Source organism: Ctenopharyngodon idella, chromosome 6 (assembly GCF_019924925.1).
Source record: "Ctenopharyngodon idella isolate HZGC_01 chromosome 6, HZGC01, whole genome shotgun sequence".
Lineage (NCBI taxonomy): Eukaryota > Metazoa > Chordata > Actinopteri > Cypriniformes > Xenocyprididae > Ctenopharyngodon > Ctenopharyngodon idella.
This window is the reverse complement of record NC_067225.1, coordinates 28,391,652-28,418,004: the sequence shown is the minus strand read 5'-3', so window position 1 is coordinate 28,418,004 and position 26,353 is coordinate 28,391,652. Positions and strand designations below refer to the sequence as shown.

Sequence of the window (26,353 nt, the reverse complement as noted above, 5' to 3'; positions counted from 1 at the left end):
CCTGGGGCCCGTTGCATGAACATAGCCACTATGTTAAAGGGTTAGTTCACCCAAAAATGAAATTTCTGTCATTAATTACTCACCCTCATGTCGTTCCAAATGCGTAAGACCTTCGTTCATCTTCGGAACACAAATTAAGATATTTTTGATGAAATCCGAGAGGTTTTTTTTTTTTATCTCCTATAGAAAGCAATGAAATTACCACATTTAAGGTCCAGAGAAGTAGTAAAGACATTGTTAAAATAGTCAATGTGACTACAGTGGTTCAACCTTAATGTTATGAAGTGATGAGAATACTTTTTGTGAGCAAAAACAGAACAAAACAAACAAAAAAAAGACTTTATTCAACAATTTTTCCTCGTCGACTCTGTATTGGCCGACGCTGTTTTAACTTAATAAAATAATTTTATTTCACACGGGGAAGGAAAATGGAAAGTAGAAATGGCTGGATAAGCTGTGCAACAAAACAAAAGCAGGAACATCTCCTCTACTCCCTTCTTTATCATTATATTTTGGATGTTGAACAAGTTAACCCCTTTTAACCTCGCCAGTAGATATTCACATATCTATAACCAGTGCTGCTGTTCCAGTTCCCTCTACTTGTGGCATTTACACAGTTGCTCTCCAAGGAAAATGTAAAGGAGCCCGTTTTTAATATTATTTGCTCTTAAGTTAGAGTCAAGTCTCTGCAGACACTTGACTCTGGCATTTCACTTTGCTGGATCTAATGTAAATGTCCTTCAAATGACAGTAGAGCCTGGTGGCATTTCCTAGCACACACACGAACAGAGCCGAGAAATGTCATCTTTTATTTTTGGCCTTTTATTCGCAAGAAATGCCACCCTCAGATGTCTCTTATGAGGATTTTGCTGCTAAACAACCCACCTCTGAAATTAGGTCCAAACATGTACTGTTCCTATTTGATATTTTTTGAGCAAACACACTCACGCAGGCTTAAACACACAGAATTAACATTTTTATCTTGGTTTAGGGGTGAAAAAGCATGCATGCATTTGATTAAATTCCAAAAATAGTTCACCCAAAACTCTCATTATGTTTTTCCAAATCATATGACTGTTGTTTTCCTGTGGAACAAAAAATGAAGATCTATATATAGTATATATATATATATATATATATATAATGCATTTAGCAGATGCTTTTGTGACTTATAGACATAGGCGGAGCATGTGTAAGGTTGGGCAAGGCTTAGCCTTTCCCTGGACATGGACCTGAGACTAGCGTGGAATTTTCTCACTCAAACCACTGCCTGCTGCTGCTTCTAATTGCTTTTAGAGAAAAAAAAACTGCCCATAACTGCTGGTCTAGGATCAGTTTTCATATTGGTGAAACATTTAGCAAACAATCCAGTGTGTATCTGTGTTTGCGCTCTGGAGAACATCAAAGGTTTCTATTTACAACATGTTTTTGCAGTGTTGAGCAATGTAGCCAATCACAACCATATCTGTTGATTTCTTGAACGCAATGGCCAATCAGAGGTGTTTAAGTTAGCCCTGAACAAAAACTCCAGCATTTTGAGTGGTGAGTGGATTCTGAGTTCTTTTTAGTGATTATAAAGGGAGAGCTCTTTGTGCAATTTCTGCCATGTTAAATCCCGCATGTATGTTGCTTTTCTGTTAAAATTAACAGACGTTTGTGAACGTAGACGCTTTAATAAATAATTTATCGGGACTGTTTATGTTATGATCTGTAGGTTGTGCAGTGGTGACGCGTAACTATTTCAAGGAAATCTAAAGGTGTTTTTAAAGGGGAAGCGCATCTCCTTAGCTTTACCATGGAGTTGGTTCACCCTCCGCCTAGGTTTATAGATCAGCTTGAACATCCTGCAAAATATCTACTTTTTTGCCTAACTGAAGAGAGAAATTCATACAAGTTTGGTACAACATTAGGGCGAGTCAATGGTGACTGAGCTGAGAAACCGAAGGGTGAAAATATAGTAAAAGTATAGTAAAATAAGATTACTACACTGCAGACACACAGTTTTCAAAAGTGCCAAATGCTTCAGAGACTGAATCTCATTTTACAGTCTGTGCACACTTTCCACCTCTGTGTCACCATCTCCCTTGTGAATAAAGCAATCTGTGACTATACACTATGCTTGAATAACACACTAAATAACACAAGATAATATGTTCTTGTTCTACTCAGTTTGGCTAATAAGTACTGTTTTTATAGGAATTATGTTAAAGCACGTAATTTTTCATCCTTTAAAGCCACGCAAATTGCCAAAAACCCTCTTTTTAACCCTCGTTTTCTTTGTAATCCATTCAGTTTCACAGTTCCAGTTTTGGAATCCCAGTTTCCAGATCTTATCTATGGGAGTTTGGGATCAATTCTATTTACAGTTCTGAATGGAGTGCACTTGTTCTCAAAGGAAATTCTGAAATGCAGCCAGGGAATCCAATTTTAATTTTGGTCAATCTGAGTCTGTGTTTAGACAGACAGAAAGTTTGCAGCAAAGGGGATTGTGGGTGTAGGATATTTTCACCAGAACTAGTTTACTGTCACTAATTGTGTTTGTTTTACTGTAAGGTACCACCCGGTTGCCCAGAGATGGGGAGGTTCCAGGAGTGGACTATAATTTCATCAGTGTGGGGGATTTTCGCATCCTGGAAGAGAGTGGATTACTGCTGGAGAGCGGAACATATGATGGTATGAAACACACTCTCTATACTGATATTCTTCATACAAACATCCCAAACCATGGACATGAATGATACCTCAGATCATGTGGCTTGTTGAAAAGATGCTAGTTCTTTTTTCCAGTCTACCTGGTAGACGATGTAACGGGTGAAATAATTCCCATTGAAAGCAATTATGTTTTTTATTTACAAGAACCAAAGTGTAAAATCTAAGCTTAGGTAAAACTTAATCGCTATTCTTATGCTGCAACACTGGTATTTCTGGAAATGCACCATTTTTTGTTTTTTGCTTGACTGAAGTAAACTCTGTCACCAACACCTCTAGGCATTCATTTTGTCCAAAAAGAATTTCATGACAGTGCAGCTTCAAAAATGTACTGTATGATGGATTTAGCCTCCAAATCTTACAGGCAGTGAGTCAGTTAGCACAGGTTTACACCATGCAAACAAGCTTTGCAGAGCTTGAGGTAAACTGCTGAAAAAGTACACATAAGGAAGACGAAAGTGGCAGTCTGTACCCTGTAATGGCACTTTCCACAAATAGAGTAAAAAACTTTTTTTTCACAAATGGCCATATATATATATATATATATATATATATATAAAATAATATTTAAGTTATGTACACAAAATGTATGTTATATAAATTGTTAATAGAAGTATATATATATATATATATATATATATATATATATTCTACAACAAGAATTTTTAATAATTAATACTTTTATTCAGGAAGGATGCATTAAATTGATCAAATGTGACAGTAAAGACATTTTTAATGTTACAAAAGATTTATATTTAATATAAATGTTGTTCTTTTGAACTTTCTATTCATCGAAGAATCCTGAAAAAACAGTAATAATATTTCATATTATTACTGTTTTTACTGTATTCAAATAAATGCACGCCTTGGTGGGCTTCCTTAAAAAGAACATAAAAAATCTTTTGAATGGTACTGTATATAATTTATTTTTTAGAGCACTTTCTTTTTCCTTTATTAATGAAAAGCATTAAAAGTGTCGTGTGTTTGTCCTCCCCTCTGTAGTCTAGTGGGTTTGAATGTCCTGAGAGACAGATAGCGTGCCAGACGAGTGCATTCACTGTGGCCCCATGTTGACTGTGGGACCATACTCATGCCAGGCAAAGCGTACTGGGACAGGCAGCCATGCCAGTAAGAATTGCCCATATGTGCTCTGTTCTCGAAGAGGAAGACGTTCTGATCCTAGGACACACACACATGCATGCAAACACACAGGCGTTTTCTAATCTCAGCAGACTGTTCCTTAAAGGAATAGTTCACCCTCAGTCACAATCCGGTTTTACAACATATTTACTGGAGAGCAAGAACGATATGACATTTTACCTTTGATGCAGCGTTATATAGATTTACAACATCAAATGGCTCAATGTGGTCATGGTTGAGCAATAGCAAACAGATTCTGTTCCTTTCTGATTCCCTCATTCCTGCAGTGTGGATGAATTTACAACCCTCAAGGCAGCTTTTAATGTAATCCTGTCTAAGCAAGCTTGGTTGAATTAAGAGTTGATCCTGATCAATAAAGATTTAGTGTTCGTTGAAAGCACACAGACATAGAGAATCTCAATGGGGGCGATCTGTAAACATGAATAGACTGTGGCACAATTCACTGCACTTATTGCCTGTTGAGTCACATATCAACATCATTTTTAGTCCAGTAAATGGATAGATGCTCTCTGCTCACTTGGAATAGTTCTCAGTGAATGACAGAGTAAAAGAAAAATCATCTTGAGTCTGTATATACATAATAAAAAATGTTGGATTAAGAAACTTAAGTCTATTTTTAGGGCACATAAGTTGTTTGGTGACATTATTTACAGTAATACATGAGGAAAAAATCTGTCTGGACACATTAAAAAAATTAAATATAACAAAAATTAAATATTTTTCATATTATAACAGTTTAACAGTTTAAATGTACTTATGAAAATATGCAAATAATGCAAACAAATCTTAATCTTAAAATATTCTTAATTTTCTTTATTCAAAGTTTTTTTTTTTTTTTTGATTTATGGGAAAATATGACATTTCCTTGCAATTTTTCTAAATGAATTTGCAGAATATTGGTATACATTTCATTAAATGTAGGCAATATGGGTGCTACTTTGGTCCACTTATGTTGTGTAAAACCTATAAACCTCTGTAATCTGTCCATATTCCAATATCTATTTTGATATAGCTACACTTTACATGAACCAAAATATTTTTGACATCATTAAGAGAATGCTGGGACAACGTTCACCTCATTCTCGGATTATATGGCTCTCTGCAGATTACTGGCGGCAGATGATGCTGTAAATCTCATATACTAAGAGTAGCACATACCTTCATGATTCTGTCATGGTTAGCTGAGTGCATATGTGTTGATTAATCAGGGTTACAGCTAGGGGTGGGCAATATGGCAAAAATATCATATAACGATTTTTTTCAGGCAGGATCACAATCCACGATCTTATCACAATTTTTTTTGCTAAGCAATGCAGCCAAACTAATTTCCCTATTTTAAAATATATAGCCTTACAAGGTAACAAAAGCAAAAAGAAAAACAATGACCGACCATAGGCGAAATCTTAGTTCATTTGATTTTTTAAAATTATTTTATATTTGTTTTTAAGAATAAGAACAAAGATGCAAATGACAAATAATAGGACAAATACAATATAAGGTACAAACGAAATAAACAGTGCTTTAATTTTTTCAGTTCCAGTAGGTGTATTTAACAGTAGCATTCAAGTAAGAAATTAAATACATGTAAAAATAAAACACTACATAGACTTCTCTGTATGAATTAAATATACACTGATTCTTATTAAAGCTACCGAAGTTATTCAGTCAAGAGCAGTGAATGATTTTCTCTTTGTATTTTGTTGTTTGATTAACATTAATGACAGAGGACAGTAGGTTTATTAGACTGATGTCACTTTAAGACAGAATGCACGGATCTAATATACTGACACATATCCAAACTATTTACATTCACTCATTGATATAAATTATATAAATTAGTATTTATGTAAATCTTGTGTGTATTTGACAGTTTAAGCACAATAAGATGCGAAAGAGAACTTAGTTCAGTATTCACAGGCTGTGTGACAGACTTATAGTGTGCGCATGCTTTGGGTGTATGTGCTCAGAAAGCTTATGTTAGAACAGAGTGCAAATAGGTTAACTGGCAAGGCTTTAAAACACATGCAAATAATAAACTTTCGTGATGTGAGCAGGGCTTGACATTAACTTTTTTGCTCACCAGCCACTGTGGCTAGTGGTTTTCCAAAGTTACTAGCCACTCAGCATTTTCATTTGCCACAATTTTGACATCGATTCCATGGGGAAAAACTGCCATATAGATATTTTTAATATTATCTTATAATTTTGCAGCAGGTATAGTAGGCTGCTGTCACTTTAAGACCGGACACGCGGATCTATTATACTGTTACACATGCGTATGTGTATCGAAAAATCTATATTTTTGATAGCACTATACATTGCACTTAGTTTATTATTTCAGATGCCTTTTTAAAGACTACAATTGAAAAATGTATATATTATATATAAAATTAAACCCACCAAAGTGGCTAGTAGGCGTGACTGCGTTACACGCCACTGCTGAAGTCCACCCACAGTTGGTGGGTGTTAATGTCAAGCCCTGCATGTGAGTGTAACCCTACACTGCGTTGCTAAACATGTGATTTAAATGTACATCGCGTTGTACAGTATGTTGGGATGGGGGTGCCAGAACTGCAACTGATAGAATGTGCGCTGTAGCATGATACTACGATCTCTCTTCAAAAGGCAGATCGTGGAGATGATTTAATTGTTCACAATCTAAAATTGTCATATCGCACACCCCTAGTTGCAGTGGCTCTATTTAGCCAGGCACTTTATTTCAAACCATGTTGTTCTTATAATAAAGGGTTATGTGTTTATCTGTGACTGGAGAAGTCTTCATCCAATTGCTGGGAAAGAGAAATTGTTCAGTTTACTAAACTAAATAAATGTACTGTCGCTTTAAGAAGGTTTCAGTCTTCCAATTTGGAAGTCTGACATCAAGGAGCAGTCTATTTGGGTTTTCTTAGTAACTATTCCAAGTAGTATGTTGTGTAATATTAGCACCTAGTGTTGTAGTCGAGACCATCTAAATGAGACCAAGTCAAGTCCAGTGTGTGTTGAGACCAAGACAAGACCAAGACTTTGAGGTGTTGAGAATGAGACAAGACCAATACCTTCAAAAAGAATGGTCTTGAGTGCTACCAATACTATTAGCATCACATCTACTCTGCCTGTCAAAATGTTTGGAATGTGTAAATGTTTTTTTTTATTTTTTTTATAAAGTCTCTTATATTCATCACCAAGGCTACATTTATTTGATTGAAATTCAGTGATATTGTAAAATATTATTAGAATTTGAAATAATGTTTTTGTTTTGAAAAGTAATCTCTTCTTTGCTGTATGGCAAAGAATTTTCAGCAGCCTTCAGAAATCATAATGTGCTGATTTGGTGCTCAAGAAACATTTATTATTATTATCAATGTTGAAAATGTTTTTGCTGCTTAATATTTTTGTGTAAACCATGATATACACTACTGTTCAAAAGTTTGGGCTAAGTAAAAAAAAAAGAAAGAAATGTAAGGTTGCTTTCCACTTCATGTCATGTTAACCAAGTTCAACTGTGGTTGGTTGATTTAAATGCTGTTCAGGCATCCTCCATTTCTAATAGTGCAGCTCTTCTTCACCATAATAAACTGCAAACTGGACCGGAAATTATCCCAATTTTCAAATGTCTCTCTCAGTGAGACTATTTTCTTGGTAACATGCTGTTTTCGCATGATGACGCATATAATGTATAACAAATGTTATGGTAGCAGCAAAAAAGTTTCCTTACACTGTGACACTGGATAGCAGGAGATCTCATTTGTATAATGAAGAGAGACAGAGAGGGAAGGAGTGAATATTCATCACTGCATATTCATGAGAGGTGAGCGAAGTTGTCAACAGTAGTTAATTGCTTGTGAAAAAGCCTATTCCCACATGGTTTCAGTTTCTATTTGCTAATTAAACTCTTTAGAATTTACAATCTAAAAAGGAGAGGATTAATCTTTCGACTGATTACAAGGATTATATTTTACATTGACAAAAGATGAATATGTGACCTTAAAAAGCTGTTTTTTTTTTCTTAAACAGACGCTAATGATTTCTAGGGGCAGCATATTTATTTTCAGGATGAAGGGAGCGAAGAAACAAAACAACAAATTTGGATAATTTAAATTAATCTGTGTATAATTGGTGAAGGTTGAACGGTTGATTTGAAAAGATGCCTTTTCATTGACTGAATCTAATCATACTGAGAGTGATTTCTTTAGTCTTACATCAAGAGGGAATAATGAAGCACACACATACACACACACACACACACACACACACACACACACACACACATTGACATGTACCATCAAATTAGAAATTAATTTAAATGCATTATGCTGCTCCACTGATTGGCTGTACCATTGTTTCTGATGCATATTAATGAACTGAATTTTGCATGAGAAGATAGTGGGAAAAGTTTCATTACTGAATCCAGTGGTGAGTGTAATTACTTTCAAGGCACCACTGAATGGAAAGTATAACATTTCACACTGCATATTGGATAGTCGACACCTAGATCTCCATTTTTGAGAAAGCTGGAACTCAGGAAGAAAGTGGAGGTAGTGATAAAGATGTAGATTTGCAGGCAGCACCTGTCTCAGTGTTACCGAATCAGCTGTTTCATCAAACTATCAAGGTTTGTAGCTTGTTAAATCAAAGCTTATGTAGCAAAAATGTTACACGAACCCTCACAAGTACCTATTTTTATGACTTATTCAAAAATGTGTTGAATCAAAATGAGTTTTTTGTCTTTAAACAAGACAATCTTCATTTCTTTAGGTAACTTCTATGGCACTCCCAAACCTCCTGCGGAGCCCAACTTGGTTCAGCCTGACCTGGTCGACCAGGTTCTGTTTGAGGAGGATTATGGCTCTGAAGTCCAACGAAAGCGAACCACCTCTGTCAGTAAGATGGACCGCAAGGACAGCGTGGTCCCTGAGGAAGAAGAGGATGAGGAAAGGCCACAGCTCCCAAATGGCATCCCAGGTCAATTTACAGACTTTAATGTGTGTGTGCTTGTGTTAACCACAATCTGTATGGCTGCAGAGATAGATTTCGGTTTAAAATTAGTCATCCATACTGATACAGAATGTGCATCATTTTTTATGTCAAAACTTACAACTTAAAACTTAATTTTCATCTTCATTTTCATCTAATATTTATATTGTATTTTACTTCATTTTCTGTGCTGCTATCAGATCTTTATCTGAAGTAGTCATACTGCAGGACTGTGACCCAAAATATCTGAAACTGTCAGAACTTCATTGGAAATTAAGATTCATCGCAAAGGCGATTGGCCATCGGGGAGCATGTCAAATGAAGTGATCAAAGACTGCCGATTTTGCCCTACAAGAAAGAAATCTTTAATATTCCTGAAATTTGTCTCAGACAGCAATCTTTACCAAACTTGCTGTGTGCTTGAGGCTTTAACCTGCAGTCTGCTTCACTCATGTGCAGATGATCAGTCTGAGGCCTTACATGATCTCTCAGATAAGAACCTTGTCCTTTACTCAAGGAGAACTCAGCACCGAGAGGCAAGCTTTGCTTAAAAAAGACCCAAACCCTCTGCTCACATGCTCTCATTAGTTCACAGTATAACCTTATAATCCTTTTGAGATCAGTGGTTGTGCTTTCAAGGCTCGCGGCCTGAAATTTATGCTCTATTTGTATACTGCAGTACTTCAGAGTAGAATTTGGTAAGCGAGTCACATTGCTCCATAATGGCTTGCTTAATGCGTGTTTCATGTCCATGACCATGGTGCCGATCTGCTTTAAACATAAATGAGCTGTTTAGATGTTTACAGGGCTTTAGCTTTTAACCCTTGATTTGGACTTTATACAGTATATAAGCCTCAAGTGTCCCCAGGAGGAACCAAGCCTATACCCTCAGTATTTTTTCGACTTAAATTATGTTCTTATACTATTCTTATGTTATGTATATCTGTTTGTATAAAAGCTATGTTGAATATACAGGTTAATTTAAGAAATATAAAGAAATATAAACTGAATTAAACTTTCAGGCCTCGAGTTTTACCAACATAAAATACCATGGCAATTTTGGGGCATCCTAACAAAAAAAAAAAAAAAAGCATAGATATTGATCTGTGTGTGTGTGTGTGTACATATACAATAGTATATATATAACAGTTCTCGTAAATCAATGTGTTGGATGCAGGAGAAATGGGCTGGAATAAAGATCTGAGTGACTTTGGGCCAAATATATGGCAAATTGTACAATGGTAATGGCAATGTTTTGTGGACAAAACAGTTAAATATTGTCACAGGAATAGAAAATGAGTTTTTAATACAAATTGTGCAGAATACACTTTTATGGCTTGTAAGAAATATTGTTGGCCAGTAAACTATTTATGTATGTGTCGGCTAAATGGTACATGATAATTCCATGATTTACTTTGAAATAACTTCTATTTAATTTAATTCATGCTACTATGGTAATCATTCAGTATTATATACAGTGTTGGGGAAAGTTACTTTTACAAGTAATGCATTACAATATTGCGTTACTCCCTAAAAAAGTAACTAATTGCGTTACTTTTTATGGAAAGTAATGTGTTACATTAATTTTGCGTTACTTTTGCATTACTTTTTCTCATCTGAGCTGGGATTGCTTGTTTGTTTTTTAATAACAAAAAAGTTATTCTATTTTTGACAAATGTAAAGGCCCTTTCACATCATAAGTGAAATGCATAAGCCTCAGGATGAAGGAAATGCAAATTCACACCTGTACAGTAGAGGGCACAGCTCAGACAAGAAAGTTCAGCACTCTTCAGCAATAAAAATGAAACAAAAAATGAAACACAAATGTGATGTTTATCTAAAGTCATATTTGCTTATTAGTATGGTTAAATTGGATCATTGAAGGTCATCAGCAAAGACATTGTTTAATAAAGTGAGATTAAATACATAAAGTATATTTGTGTTATTTAACATTTAATTAAATAAGGTTTGCGTCATATTCTGACTTTGCATTTCACTGTTTTTATTCATTTTGAGGAACACCGAATCTGTTTTTGTGCAAGTGAGATGAGTAAATGCATGTTCAGTTAGTCTAGAACTACAAAAACCATCATGTTCACAGAGCGCACACAATGCCTCTGCACTTATGATTTCTGTCAACATGGGAACACAGGAGCTGTCAGTCAATAAATGGGAAAACAAAGTAACTTGTGTTATATATTTGAAAAAGTAACTCAGATATTTTCTTGTAAATTTAAAAGTAATGCGTTACTTTACTATGTTACATGGAAAAAGTAATCTGATTACATTTCTGATTATTCGCTTTATGTGTAATGTGTTACCCCCAACACTGATTATATATATCAAATTACTAATCTAATACCATGGTACCTCTACAGTACCCTTGTTTAATCTCTCTGTAAATATGGTTGCCTTCTCTTAGCCTCCTTGACACAGTTGTTGTTTCCTGTTGTTTCCTGATATTAATTAAAAGCTGTTGTGTTTGTATAGTCATGTTTGACTCCTGGGACTGGTGAGGTCTTCCCTCCAAGCATTGGCATAAGCCAGTGGAGAGGGAATAGTTGTTGAATATTCGCTGAAGTAAGTAATCCCTTGGCTCATGTTAAAAGAGTCATTTAATGGGGAGTGTCCTTGCCGGAGAATAGTGTCATATTTGCTTTAAAGGCTTCTGCCACTTCAAGTGTGTTTAAAGAGAGAGAAAATGGCAGCGAATTATCATGCATGCAAGCAAGCACATACTTACTGCTTTTACATACAAACACAGATGCTGTTACCACGGGCATTTCTTCCTATGCTATAGCCTTTTTAATTCTTGTCATATTACTGCATCAAATTATGTACATTTAGTCAATATTCAGATTTTGGATGATGTGTAAATCTACACAGAATCCATCAGATTAGAGCTTCCAGTTTTCTAATTTAGTATGCTTGATAGGATACCTCAAATCCTATTGCATGCTAATAGCCAAGTCAAAAATTATTTGTATAGCACTTTTCACAATACACATTGTTTTAAAGAGTTTTTGAATGAATCGGCCAAATGAATGACCCAACGACTGATTGCTTTGTACATGAATGAATCAGCCGTTTTGAACAAATCGTTTGACTGAATGATTCAATGACTCACTCGTTAAACTAATACAATATTTATGTATAATCAATTTGTGTTAATAATTAAAATATATATAGTTTACAAATTGTGGCTATATATATTTTTTCTGCAATGTACCTGAAACAGGATAAGATCTTGCTTGCACACCATCCTACTTTGACATGCAAATGGTTCACCTGCCTTAGTTTTGCATTATACTTTTAATCTTCTTTCCTTCTGTAGAGAGGACAGAGGAGTGGAGGAAAGCTGTGCCCAGCTACACTCAGTCCAGTGGTGGAGGCAGCGCAGGTGGCAGTGGGACACTGGAGCTGCGCACCTGGAGCTCTTTACCCAGAGACGACAGCTTGGAGCCGCTGCCGTACAACTGGGAAATGGCCTACACAGAGACGGGAATGGTCTACTTCATAGAGTGAGTGTGTGGCCATAAGAGGAGAGATTTAGCCTTCATGACTTTATTAACTGCATGAGGTCTGTTGCTGTCACCTTCTGGTTTATAGTGTTCATAAATAATAAGGCCTGTTCATAGCATTGAGAATATGGTTGTACAGTATTAACAAAGAAATGTGAATTTTACATAACTTGTCGCATCACGTTTAGTTACAAGAGACTATTTGTGAGATTTGAGAGATATGGCAGAGTGTAATTTTCAGTAATAATTTTGAGATGCGCGGCAAATCCGCGTCATGTTCGGCAGCAGGAGATCTTAAAGTCACAGCAGCCTAATAAACCAGTTGCTGTGATGTCTGTCATTAAAGGTGGGGTCAGTCATTTTTAAAAAAAACACTGTTTGGAAGTTAGTCGGGCCGACACCAACAACAAACATGTAACCAATCAGCATTAGGGGGCGTATGACGGTCGAGGAGACAGAACGAGGGAGATTTGAAGAAAAACAGAAAGAGAGATGCAGAAAGAGAGATGAGACACAATACAAAAGAGCTCAGAACAATATCACTGGAATGAAGGTTTATGACTGGGCAAGCGCTTTAGGATGCGTTAATATTAGAAAAGCTTTCCAGTGCTGGAGAGAGCTAAGCGGGAAGGCCTAAAAACAGACGCAGAGGCTGCTTTGATTCAACTTCACACGTGAGTAACACTGGGTTTGAGTGGCATTGATTGTCTGGAGCTGCTGTGCTGTTGGCGACTAACAACAAACACTTGTTTGTATTTACTCTTGTGTACTGTACATTCTTTTTTTTGTGCTTCCTTGTCGTTATTTTGTTGCGCGTCAGCTGTGATAAACAGACATCCACTCTCGCATTGCGTGTGTAATAGTGGCCAGATAGTGAGAGTTGTGCAGGTAAACCACTGCGCACTGACGACCGCTAGAAAATGCTGTGTTTAGCGTCATTGTTAGTGCACTCGCCTCACCTGCCAGCAGTGATCGGACCGGGGTTTGAGACCGACTCGGAGCAGGGTGGTTAGGATTGGATGGTGAATTTTGGAGGCGGAGCAATGAAGAGAGGGATGGGTTTGTTTGGGTTGATTTCAAATATCAACAATGTCCAACAGCGTTTGATAACTTTATTCAATTTCTGTATATTTCCTACCTGTCTAACAGGCCACAGGTAAATATGATATTTATTATAATGGGCTTATGTGAAGATTGTTTTAAGTTCACTTAAATTAAAAGTTGTTAATTTTTTAAAGCCTAATTAATGTTGATATTGATAGCTTTCAGTTATACTGTAATGGTGAATGTCTATTATTAATGTTTAAAAGAAATCAATTTCATAGAGACATCAGTACCAGTATTAGTATCAGTGATACTGGCCTTCTTTCATAAATATTTAAAATATACTGTCTTTAAGTTGTTTCTACATTAATTTGGAGAGTAACTGTGAAACTATTACAATATAAAAATATTAAAAACTTTTTTCAATCGCGATTAATTACAGAAAAAATGTGATTAATTAATTTTTTTAATTGATTCACAGCACTAATATTATTTTAAAAAATCTATTTATAAATTCTGTAAATAATATAGAGTATTAATAATATCCATTATAGACTTCCTTTTGGATACTTTGAACCAAATGTCTACCCTTGAAGCGACTGTACTGTATACCTTGAAGTGTTGATGATATTTTTATTGTTGTCACATTGCTTAACGCCATCTGACTTGACACACTGTATATCACAGCATATTGTTTTCTGTGTTTCTTATTGTTTTCATACCACTGAATGTCATATGGGATTTAATGCACTATACACAATACCACAGGATATTCTTTTGTTTGTTTTTGTGTTTTGTTTTGCATTAATAATGCCACTGTAGTATTACTGCAGAGTGTTTTCATTTTTTATTGCCGGAGGCTCTTAAAGTAATATTTTGAAGCAGTAGTAGTATGCAAAGACATTATATGTAAATTGTATATTTATACAAAAGGTTTTTATTTACTGGTTTTAAATTTGCTGCCCAATATTTCTTTTTTAGGCAGCAATATTTGTTAGCAGGCAGCGCATTTTCCCCTCCATAGCGCTGCTGTCAGATTCTATTCAGGTCAAATCTCAAACTCCATCAACATAGTATTCCAATTTCTATTTTCACAAACGGCATGCTTTATCACTTTCTCTCCCCGTCTTGCTGATATCTGAAGTTTTTCTCACTTTTTCTCAAAGTAGTGTTGCTTTTAAAAGTCAAGAGCAGAGCTGTCAGAAGAGAATAAATATAGCTTGCAGTGTGGCCTAGATGCTCTTTAAAGAACAGAGTCAAAGTCCTGTTTCTGTGTGCGCGTTTGGGGTTGCAATCATAAATATTTTAGTGATTCCAAACATTTTCCAGTTCAGTTTATAAGACTCATAACTACAGGCCATTGAAAAACTCACCCATTTTGACCTGCCAAGACTTTGTAATGTGACTTTCTTTGACGCATCACAATAGTCTAAATGCAATGGGAAAAAAATAGACCTAAATAATAAAATAATTGACAAAAAGCACTAACATTGAAATAATCGACTAATTCATCTATTCATAAGAATTAATTAACTAATTATGGTAGCATAAATTTTAAAACTTCAATAACGTAAATCACTTGTGTCAGTGAACGTTGGGTCCAAGTGCTAGTGATTAGTCAGTTCATTAAGGTTCATTAGCTGAAAGCAGCAGCCTAGTTTATTTTAATGAAATAAGAACAAAAAACAGTCTAGCAAAATTATGGTACGTTTGGGTGTTAGGGGGTCTGCAATTTTAGTTTTACTCTTGTGAATTACTGGACTAAAAACAGGTCTTTAATTTAATTTTCTTTTGTTGTTTCATAGCCACAACACAAAGTCGACTACGTGGTTGGACCCTCGTCTGGTCAAAAAAGCCAAGCCCCCTGAAAAGTGTGAGGATGGAGGTGAATCAACGCATCTACACATTTATACATGAAGCTGTAAACAAACTCCTGACAGATACATGCATATGCAAATAGAAATTCAATTGCATTCAATCAGATATGTGCACCCTTCCACATTCACACGCCGGCACACATAGCAGAGGGCATGATTGCATAACCTCATCTGAATGCATTCACTTCCTCTTGCCTTTTCACATAGACACATAAGCACACATGATGTATAACAAAATGTAGCCGCTCTTTTAAGCGAGTTTCAAAGTCCTGTGCTATATGCTCGCTGGTGCACAGTACTTTTCATTGAGTGTGTGTAAAGCTCTATGTAGCGTGAACAGCTTTTTTTTTTCTCCTCATTAGTTCATTTGGGCATAATGTACATACAGCAGAGGGGATCCACACATGCACACATACACACAGAGCGGCTTGCAATGCCTGTTTATGTAACTATTTCCATTCAAATCATGCAATTGTTTGAAATCCTATATATATATCTAGCTTTATTTATATATTAATGCCAAGCAACATAATATGTATATGAAAACCAGAAAAGTGACAGAGGTATTGTGCATTGAGTATTTTATTTTATTGTATTTTAGCTTATAAAATCTAATTTATTTCAATCTTATGACACATTAATAAACACTATAGGTTGTTTTGCTTGTTTAGAGTAGCATTATAAAACAGACGCACATAATTCAACGACTTCAGTGGCGCAAACCTGACTTTTAACGCGATCAACGCAAGTTCGAATCCGCCTTTTGCCGAGCTTGCTCTTCTCCATTTTCCCATCACATATCACATCAGAAATGCATTTATTTTCAATAAAAATGAAAATAGAATAAACTGCCTAATGAGTGTTTAATAATAGTGAAAGCATTTATTGGGTCGGGTTAGGGGAAGGTGTTGGGAAGGTTTTTATTCTCCTAATAAGGCAGCATCCATTTAATCATTTTAATAAATATAATCATTTATACTCTATGATATTATTGTATCCTGTTAATGTACAAAAATATTGAGGTGCAAATAGTATCTGCCAATATAAAGTATAGATAGCATCTAATTATTATTTACTCTTATTGCAAAGAACTGATACGTTTACATGGTGTAAATAGAATCTTCACCTAGTGTAAATGGCATATTGCTAAGAAAATGCTGCTATTGTCACTTAGTGTAAATTGAATATACTGCTATTTTCAAGTAGTGTAAATAGCATCTACAGCTATTTGCTCTTAGTGTAAATAGCATCTATCACTAAGAAAAAATGCTATTTTCATGTAGTGTAAATAGCAGCTATTACTAAGAAAATATGGTGTTTTTTGAACAAAACCCTGACATGTTTGCTCTAAACAAAAACAGTCATAATTTAATTTATGACCATTTTACACCTTCTGTCTTAGCCTTAGATCAACCAGGATACTGAGACTTCTTTATGTAAATACAGACCATCCTCTGAAAGGTCAGAGTATTTTTACATTCAAAAGATCAAGGAAATGTGATTCCTCATGATATGAGCCCTTTAAAACTTTGCATGCTGTTGTTAATAATGTTGCAGCAGCCAGAAGTGTGCGTTTGTATGGATTTGCATTTAAACACAATGCTTTCATTCCTTCATCATCAGAACTTCCATATGGATGGGAGGAGATTGATGACCCTCAGTACGGCACATACTATGTTGAGTAAGTGTTATTGGTATGATTATATTTGTTTTTTATGCTTATTAAAGTATAGGCTGTACTTACAAAATTTCTCTTGTCTTCCTCAGTCACGTAAATCAGAGAACCCAGTTCGAAAATCCGGTTCTAGAGGCCAAGAGGAAACTCGGTTTAGACACTGCAGTTGCAACACAGACCCAACAGAGGGCAGCACCTCCTCCAGGTACAAACGCGCACCTCCCTATCTGAATTTTGACTGAATTTATGAGTCTAAAAGAAACAGCAAAGACACTCAGCATGTTAGAATTTCCCCACAGCAGCCCGGAGACAAACACATGGGCTCCTCGCTGTGTGAATGATTGTGTATGTGAGGGAAAGAGGACAGAAAGATAAGATTAAAGAACAGTGAGTCATCTGCCATTCTCAATATGATGAATTAAAGATTCTTCCATTACACTGGATGCATTATAGATGTGTTTGAGCATGTGCGTATATGAGAGAGCAAAAAAACCTGAGGAAGAGAGAGTGCTGTTTTAGGGTGGATGGATGGGGGTATAAATGTTATAGAGATTGCTTTGCAGCACATCACAGGCTGCATTAACATAAAAGAGAACATTAGCATCCATCACGCATTCACATTGCCTCTCTTTGATCAGTCCCTCTCTAAAACATGGCTTTACTGCTTCACATTCATTCTGAATTTCTGGAAACAGTGACTACTGTCCATTCGGGCCAGTAAATCCATATCTACTGAAGTGAACTGTAGTTATCGAAGCAGAGATGACAGGAACAGCGGGAAAAAGGATGACACATCAGTCTGAGGGCTTTGATTGGATGGAGCCCAGCATAAAATAGACCCTCTATTCAGTCATTAGGGGTTGAAGAAAGGACAAGGGGGAAAAGCACATTTTCTTTTGCCTTACTGAAACGCTCAGTTACCACTTTGGCAGTGGTGAGACAAGTTTTATTGCATTAGAAGACAAAATCACAAATCAAGTGCTGTCTACAGACACATGATGCTAGAGCTTTCTCAGAAATATGTTCACCAACATGATTTTAGTGGATGTATGAACTCAGTTTCCCCTCAAATTCAAGCTTGCTAGTGTCCAAAAAGTCTCAATTTTGAATTTTGATCGGTATTATTTATTTTCTTACTGTTTAAAACCTTAAAATATTGTGTGCTAATGACATTCCTACATTTTTACAGATTCTAAATATTAACATAATATTTAATAAATTACACTACATTTCAAAAGTTTGGGGTCAGTAAGTATATTAAAAAAATTTATTTATTCATTTATTCAGCAAGGACACATTCACTTAATCAAAAATGACAGTAAAGGCATTTATGATTTTACAAAAAATTTCTATTTCAAATAAATGTTGTTCTTTTGAACTTTCTATTCATCAGAGAATCCTGAAAAAATGTACAGTTTCCACAAAAATATTAAGCTGCACAACCGTTTTCAACATTGATAATAATAAGAAAATTTTATTGAGCATCAAATCAGCATATTAAAATCATTTCTGAAGGATCATGTGAAACTGAAGACTGGAGTAACGATGCTGAAAATTCAGCTTTGCCTCACAGGAATACATTACATTTTAAAATATATTATAATAGAAAACAGTTATTTTAAATTGTAGTAATATTTTACAATATTAATGTTTTTACTGTCTTTTTTAACAAATAAATGCAGCCTGGGTGAGCATAAGAGACTTCTTTTAAAAACAATAGAAAATCTTACTGACCCCAAACTTTTGAGCGGTAGTATAAATAAAATAAATATTAATTTATTTGTGATTTACATTTATTTTATATGACCTATTAAATTATTATATTAATATTTAGAATGTTGAAACATATAAATATAATAACATTGTTTTATTATATACAATTTTTTTTTTATTTTTTTTTTACATATTAATATATTTTAATACTCTCTTAATATAACGATAAAGGCAAAACTAACAAGTGAAACAAATCACCAACAATTAGTTCCTGTTACAATAGGTGGCACTAATCGACAACTAAAGTTACTTCTGATTTAGGGAAGTGGCATGCTCAACTCTTGCAACAGTACAAAAAAAAAAAAAAAACCTCATATGTGCACATCCTACGACATTTTAAACCTTTTGAGACACACAGAAGATTCCTCTGAATTTGAGTCTTACTGGCACAATTTTCAAAACCCATTCACACTCATCATTTCCTCCTTTTTCTCTACTCTGTCCTGTCAAAATGGCAAAATCAATGTTTTGACAGGCCTTCTTCCCTGTAATAGAGATTCTCAGCTGTCATTACAGCACATGCAATCAAAGCGCACATGCACATTCTCTCTCATGGCACACACACAAATGCACAGACTCAGATGCACATACGTAGTCCAAGCTGCTTTTAGCACAGTGTGATTATTCTTTTATTGTTCTGCGATATAATTGCTCATTAAAACAGTGTGAAGCTCACAGTCTTCTGGACTTCACTGGTGATTTGCGATGAACTTTCTCACAGAGTACAGTATTCCATGATACGCTGTTTCCATCTTTCCTGAAAGGAAGTACAAAAATGTGAGCCAGAGCAGTCATGGGAGTAAAACACAACTTTCACTTACAGCAGTGGAAAATTAGCTGGAAAACTATACACCCTAGTGATGATAGTTTATGAAGGTCGTCCAACACTGAGGATATAAGTGTTATCACTTCCTGAGTCCTTCTGGGAAACCAAAGGATGGTGGTATTTGAGGTTGAGCCGCTAATGATAAATGTTCTCGTCTACGCTGTCAAAGAGAGAGTTGTTAATGGTTATGTTTACTACGCCAGATGTTTGGAATGATTTGCTGTTTTAATTACATGTACATCTATCTATCTACATATAAATTTCACAATTTTTTGCAACTCTGTTGCAAATTAAGTAATGGCACTTAAAATGACGCACATGAAGCAGCATAATGGAAAGTCAAATGAATCATCTCAACCATTTCCTCAATTTTTTGCACAGATTGTAGTAAACAGTAGCTAATGTTTTTATCCACCTGTTTTTATGTACATTTTGAGATATTGCATAAAAAACCACTGGATGGATCATTCTGAAATGCCTAAGCCTGTCATCAAAATGACGTGGTTTAATTTCCTCTCAGAAGCGTTTCACATGATTGCATTCCTCAAACACCATAAAACCATTTTTTTACAGATATTTTGTGCCATTTTCCCAGGAAGTGATGATTTTGTTCTCTTGAACACATGGGATGGAAACGGTATTTCATTTTTATTCGCAAATGTTTATGCAATATTCCAGTTTTGTGCATAACTTATATTCGCAACTTTGGATGGAAACACTGCATTCATAAATCTCAATTTGAAGATTTGAGGATCTTTTTAATTCATGAGAAATTTAAGTTTATCAATAAGCTCCTCCTCTACCTAATTACATTTTAATTTAGGTTAAAACCCTATTACCCATATATATATATATATATACTGTATATATGGGTAATAGGGTAATGAACTACATTTAGACATGTCCCACATTATTGTTAAAGCAAAAGTGCAAACCTCATAAAAAATGAATAGATAATAAAGCCATTTCATTTGACCTCCTGAGGTTAATAGTCAACCTTTTCTGAAAACTAGGCACCAATGGCACTATTGTTCAAATAGATAAATAAATGACTCCTTTGTGTTTCATGTTCTATTTTGTACTATATTAGTGAAAAAATATCCCATTATGTGCTTTGATTATTGATATTATAGACAGAAGTAAATGTGCACGTTTGTTTGTGGACTTCACACATTATTTATGGATCTGTCATACATTTTGAAAACATGTTTATCAGCGTTTCATGTAGTGCAGTTGGTGCTTGTATATATCACGCACATCTACTATATCAATGTCTAGTTGTTTACAGTTTTGTCTTTGTGCATATTTTATGTGAAGTCATCACAGATGTTCTGTGTCTTCTTCTTTTCTGTCTCTGTAGGTGGAGTGGCTGGTACGCCCGGATTCACACGAGACCCAACCCAGCTGAAGGGGGAGCTGTATCACACGGCTCTCAGGAAGAGCCAGCAGGGGTTTGGTTTCACCATCATTGGTGGAGACCGACCCTGATGAGTTCCTGCAGGTGAAGAACGTTCTCTCTGATGGCCCCGCCGCACAGGACAACAAGATGGCCTCTGGTGAGTGATGTCTAGTTTGGTTAAAGGTGTTCAGGGAAGCATCCACAATTCAGCTGTTCAATATGTCCCCCCATCTTCCTGTTTCAGCTGAAATTGCGTCAACACATTAAATAATGCTGCGTGTTCCAAGGCACTTCAGTGGGCCTTTAAGTTTAATTTATAGGTTTAATTTAGGTCAAATTTTGAACTGGTTCATGAACTGGATCAACCAATTCATTGAAAAGAAACCAATGTAAAATGATTCATTCACTAATCCCATTCCAAAAAACTTAGAATATACCATACAAGTCACACAGACTGATGGGTGTTTTTGTTATTTTTGTAGCTTATCAGCTCTGTATAAAGATCTGTTCGAAAATTCATTCAAAAAGATTCATAGAGAAATAGTACCGGTTTTGGACAACATAAGGGTGAATAAATAATGAAAGAATTTTCAATCTTGAGTAAACGATTCCTTTTATCTAGTGTCTTTCAAAAACACAAATGGATTAGAAAAGTTGTTGATCCACTTTGTAATGATTCTTTTCTTCAGTTCTTTCTCATGCTGTCAAATTTCCTCTCTTCTTATCCAAGGTGATGTTATTGTGGAAATCAACGGCACACTTGTCTTAGGCAAGACGCATGCTGATGTGGTCCACATGTTCCAGTGCATCCCAATTAACCAGTACGTGGACATGGTCCTCTGTCACGGATACTCGCTCCCCCCTGACGTGGATGCGGACAGCGAGGACCTACCTCCTCCCCCTCCACCTCCGACAGGAGAGATCGTAACCGCCGTACCCCTTATCAATGGCCAGCCGCTGCTGGTCAAAGGTGACGCCCTCCACGGCTCCTCCCAAGAGCTTCACTATGTAACCACAGACGCCAGCGGGCGGCCAGTGGTCGCTGCACTCCCAGGAGGCAGCATCAGTGCCAATGATAGGCCCGAGACGGGGATGTTGCAACCGGAGCTGGTGAGCGTTCCAATCGTGAAGGGACCTGGAGGATTTGGCTTTGCCATTGCAGACTGTCCACTGGGGCAGAAGGTGAAAATGATCCTGGATGAGCAGTGGTGCCGAGGACTGCTGAAAGGAGACGTGATAAAGGAGATTAACAGGCAGAATGTGCAAACGCTGAGCCACGCGCAGGTGGTGGATATACTGAAGGACCTCCCTGTGGGGAGCGAAGTGAATCTGTTGGTGTTGAGAGGAGGTAAGAGCAGGAGGGTATGTGGAACATCTCACTGATCCGTTTAGGCCATAAACATGAACTACACAAGCAGAAGAAGCTGAAAGTTTACACTAATTCCCACTATGGTGGCTCTTGTGGCAATACTGAGAATGCAGTGTACATTTCTGTTGCATTATGACGTGCATTCTAACACAAAACACAGCATCATGCAAAATGCAGCTAGAATACTTTGCATTGTTCCTGTAGCTTAAACAGTACAGCATGGTACTAGCAACAGTAGGTTTGATTCCCAGGAAATTCATGTTTATTTGTGTAGCACTTTTCACAAACAGATTGTTTCAAATAGCTGTACGGAAAATGCATTTCAATGATCCTGTGCGTGTGTAGAGTATGTTTTGGGCCTTTGGGCAGTTATAGAGTTTAGTTAGTGTAGCCATAGTAGGCATATGGTGACCAATGACAATTTCAGATGGTCTAGTTGTCCTTTAAGAAATCTTTTTTTCTTGCTTATTTCAAACTAAAACTTTCCTCCACTCTCCATCACACACACTCAAAACAGATCTTAGGCATAAAAACCCTGCTGAAAAGACTTTTAAAGACTTTAGGCCCTATTTTAATGATCTAAGCGCATGGTCTGAAAGCGCATGGTGCAGGTGCACTTAGGGCGTATCCAAATCCACTTTGCTAGTTTAAAGGGTTAGTTCACCCAAAAATGAAAATAATGTAATTTATTACTCACCCTCATGCCGTTCCACTCCCGTAAGACCTTCGTTCATCTTCGGAACACAAATTAAGATATTTTTGTTGAAATCCGATGGCTCAGTGAGGCCTGCATCGCCAGCAATGAAATTTCCTCTCTCAAGATCCATTAATGTACTAAAAACATATTTAAATCAGTTCATCTGAGTACAGTGGTTCAATATTAATATTATAAAGCGACGAGAATATTTTTGGTGTGCCAAACAAACAAAATAACGACTTATGTAGTGATGACCGATTTCAAAACAATGCTTCATGAAGCTTCGGAGCGTTATGAATCAGCGTGTCGAATCATGATTCGGATCGCATGTCAAACCGCCAAACTGCTGAAATCACATGACTTTGGCAGGGTGGGTGTGATTTCTATATATGGGCGTTACAGAAGGTCATCTGCTGTGCTTGCGTGCATCACAAATGATGTATATGTCTTTTAATTTATTGTTTGTTGATATAATTTATAATTTATTATAAAAACCATATTTAAGTAAACTTCTCGAGTTTATAAACTTGCATAAATGAGCAGAGAAATCTAGACAAATATCTTACTCTTACCTGACACTGATATTAAAACTTTTCACAGTTTCTGCGATTTGGCTCTATTTATTAATTTTATAATGTTATTTTTCCGTTGGATACCATCCGTATTGATGAAATGAAAGCATGCCGAAGATTGGTGCGCAAATGGTAGCTCAGGTAGGTAAAAAAGAGGAGGAGAAGCGTTAGGATAACTAGTCCAGTCTAAAAAACAAGATCCTCCTTTACTCAGGATCTTGTTTTTCAGCACAAATATCTAAACTTTCTTACTTCAAGAACATTTACTGTATGTGAGATGCAAAATCAAATTATTGTGGTTTATGTGTTTTTAACAAATAAAAAAAAATCTGCAAAAGGGGTAAGAAAAATCAACTTGTTTTCTCTTTAAATTAAGTTGAATTGTCAGATTCAACTTAATTTATTTTAAGCATACACCTCACCTAATTTTGATAGATTACTCAGAAAACAACTTGCATCATTACCATATACTGGTGAGCAGCTCCAGTATGTTGGTCTTTTCAGCAGAGAGTTGCACAAAGGCTCTTTTCCCTTTGTCTCTTTTTTGGTTATCTCTCCATTCTTCAGCAGGTGAGAAATCAGTTCTATTCTTTTCCCCACTTCATAATTTTACATTTTAGCTGCACTTGTTCTCCTCTCCTCCACTCTCACTGATCATACTCGAGGTGTGTTTCTGTCTCTCAGGAGAACATTATGTAAGAATGATGGACCGTTGCTTCTGACACAGTTGGCAGGAGAGGCTCCTTTGCATTTTTTGCACCCACTCTGTAGGGTTGGCTGGGAATTTGGGAAATGAGTCTAGATCATAGGGGAATTTCAGGATGCCTCTGCGAACAGTTCTGTCAGGATTTATTGTCTGCTGAGTGAAGCAGGGAGGGGGAAAAGAGAGAGAGCGAGATAATGCTTTAATCAGTTCCATTAACCCTCAAAGGCTGAGTAAATTTCGTCATTCATTGCTTAGCCATTAAATTCAATGGAAATCACACCAATCAAGAGAAAGACAGAGAGAAAACAAAGGGAATGAATAAACGGCATGGGTTTTGAAATGACAGATGGAAAGCGTAGCTGCATTTTTATTTTATGCATGACTTCTGTCATTTGCAATGTCTCTCTCCCTGGAGGATTCATAGTATCCATCATCATTTTCTCTTATGTACATTTATTTTATCCATCTTTAATGGCTCCTAGATGACGCATGTGTCATGATTAACTCAGCTCAGAACTGGCTCAGGAAACGCCCCACTTTGAAGCACTTGAATGACGCTTCTTCTTTGAGTAGTTTTTTAGTTAGATGGATGTGAATTAATAATGTAGCACTGAAACAATGTATTCTCTTGCCTTTTTCATGTTTGAGAGGCAACAACCATGAAGCGCTGTCATTATAATAAGGCTAGAAACTTTCTATCTCAGTAATGAGTTCCTGTTTTTTTCATCTGTATGTTGATGAGTGCCTGTTCCCCAATTTTTCCCTCTTTCAGTGCTACTTATGTCTCTCATTTGCCTTTTTTCTGTTTCTAGGTCAGACATCGCCTGTGAAGAGTTTAAGACCTGTGAGTATGATAATAGATTTTCAGAGGTGATAATGACCTTGTAGAGCTGAGGAAATGGCAGAATATTTTATTTTGTGCTGATGAAATTTCTTCTCAATTATTGCTCGTATTTGGGGTTTGGGATTTGAACAAACTCCTTCCTGTAAGTACTAAAGTTGATAGCTAACACGTCCCGCACCATTTGTATTGCAGACATGAATGATTTGTGTGGGCTTGTACTTCCTTTTTTTTTAAGTGTTCAGATTTGCGATTTCAAAAATTCCAATAGACTTACACTGAAGAAGGATTTTAAAGGATCTGAATATCATAGAGACTTGTAGGTGGGCACTTTTGACTCTGGCCTGTAAACAACAACCTGGCAACCACTCAGACAACCCCAGAAACCACTTTGCAACCACCTACAACACCCTAGAAACAACCTAGCAACACTTTAACAGCTTCCCAAGTCAACATAGAAACACCCTAACAACCACCCAGAACCATAGAAACTACTTAGCCACCACCTAGAATGCCCTAGAAACAACCTAGCAATGCTTTAATGACCACACATTTCAAAATAGAAACCACCTAGCAACCACCCAGAACACCCCAGAAATTCCCTAGTAACCACCCAGAACATGCTAGAAACCTTGCAACTACCCAGAAAACCCCAGAAACCACCTATAACACCTTAGAAACCCTAGAAAACAGTTATCATACACCCAGAACACTATAGAAACCACCTTGTAACCACACAGAAAACCCTAGAAACCACCAAGCAACCACCCAGAAAACCATAGAAATGCCCTTGCAACTACCCAGAACACCCTATAAACCACCTAGAACACCTTAGAAACGCCCTAGCAACCACTTAGAACACCTTAGAAACCCTATAAAGCAGTTATCAAACACCTAGAACACTAGAGAAAACACCTTCTAACCACGTAGAACACCCTAGAAACCACCTATCAACACCTAGAGACCACATGGAAAATCTTAGAAATCATTAATCAAATTCCCAGGAACTCTAGAAACCACATAGTAACTGCCCTGAAAACCCTTAAATCCACCTAGCAACGCCCTAACAACCCCCCAGAACCCCATAAAACCACCAAGCAACAACTCAGGACATCTTGGTAACCACACTGCAATCCTTGGCAACCACCCTAGTATCATGGTGGTGAGTTTTGTATGGACACCACCACTCACAGTTTCTACAGTAAATGT

The 26,353-nt window shown here is 36.4% G+C and overlaps 1 protein-coding gene across 1 annotated transcript in view; it reads left to right on the top strand.

Moving 5' to 3' along the window:
- Window positions 1–26,353, top strand: part of LOC127513962 (membrane-associated guanylate kinase, WW and PDZ domain-containing protein 3) — a 110,965-nt gene that overhangs the window by 72,775 nt on the left and 11,837 nt on the right. Inside the window, 10 exon segments of the mRNA XM_051896221.1 lie at window positions 2,554–2,673; window positions 8,626–8,832; window positions 12,179–12,365; window positions 15,215–15,294; window positions 16,910–16,967; window positions 17,054–17,166; window positions 20,921–21,042; window positions 21,044–21,116; window positions 21,690–22,307; window positions 25,116–25,147. Coding sequence (XP_051752181.1) covers window positions 2,554–2,673; window positions 8,626–8,832; window positions 12,179–12,365; window positions 15,215–15,294; window positions 16,910–16,967; window positions 17,054–17,166; window positions 20,921–21,042; window positions 21,044–21,116; window positions 21,690–22,307; window positions 25,116–25,147 — 1,610 coding nt within the window.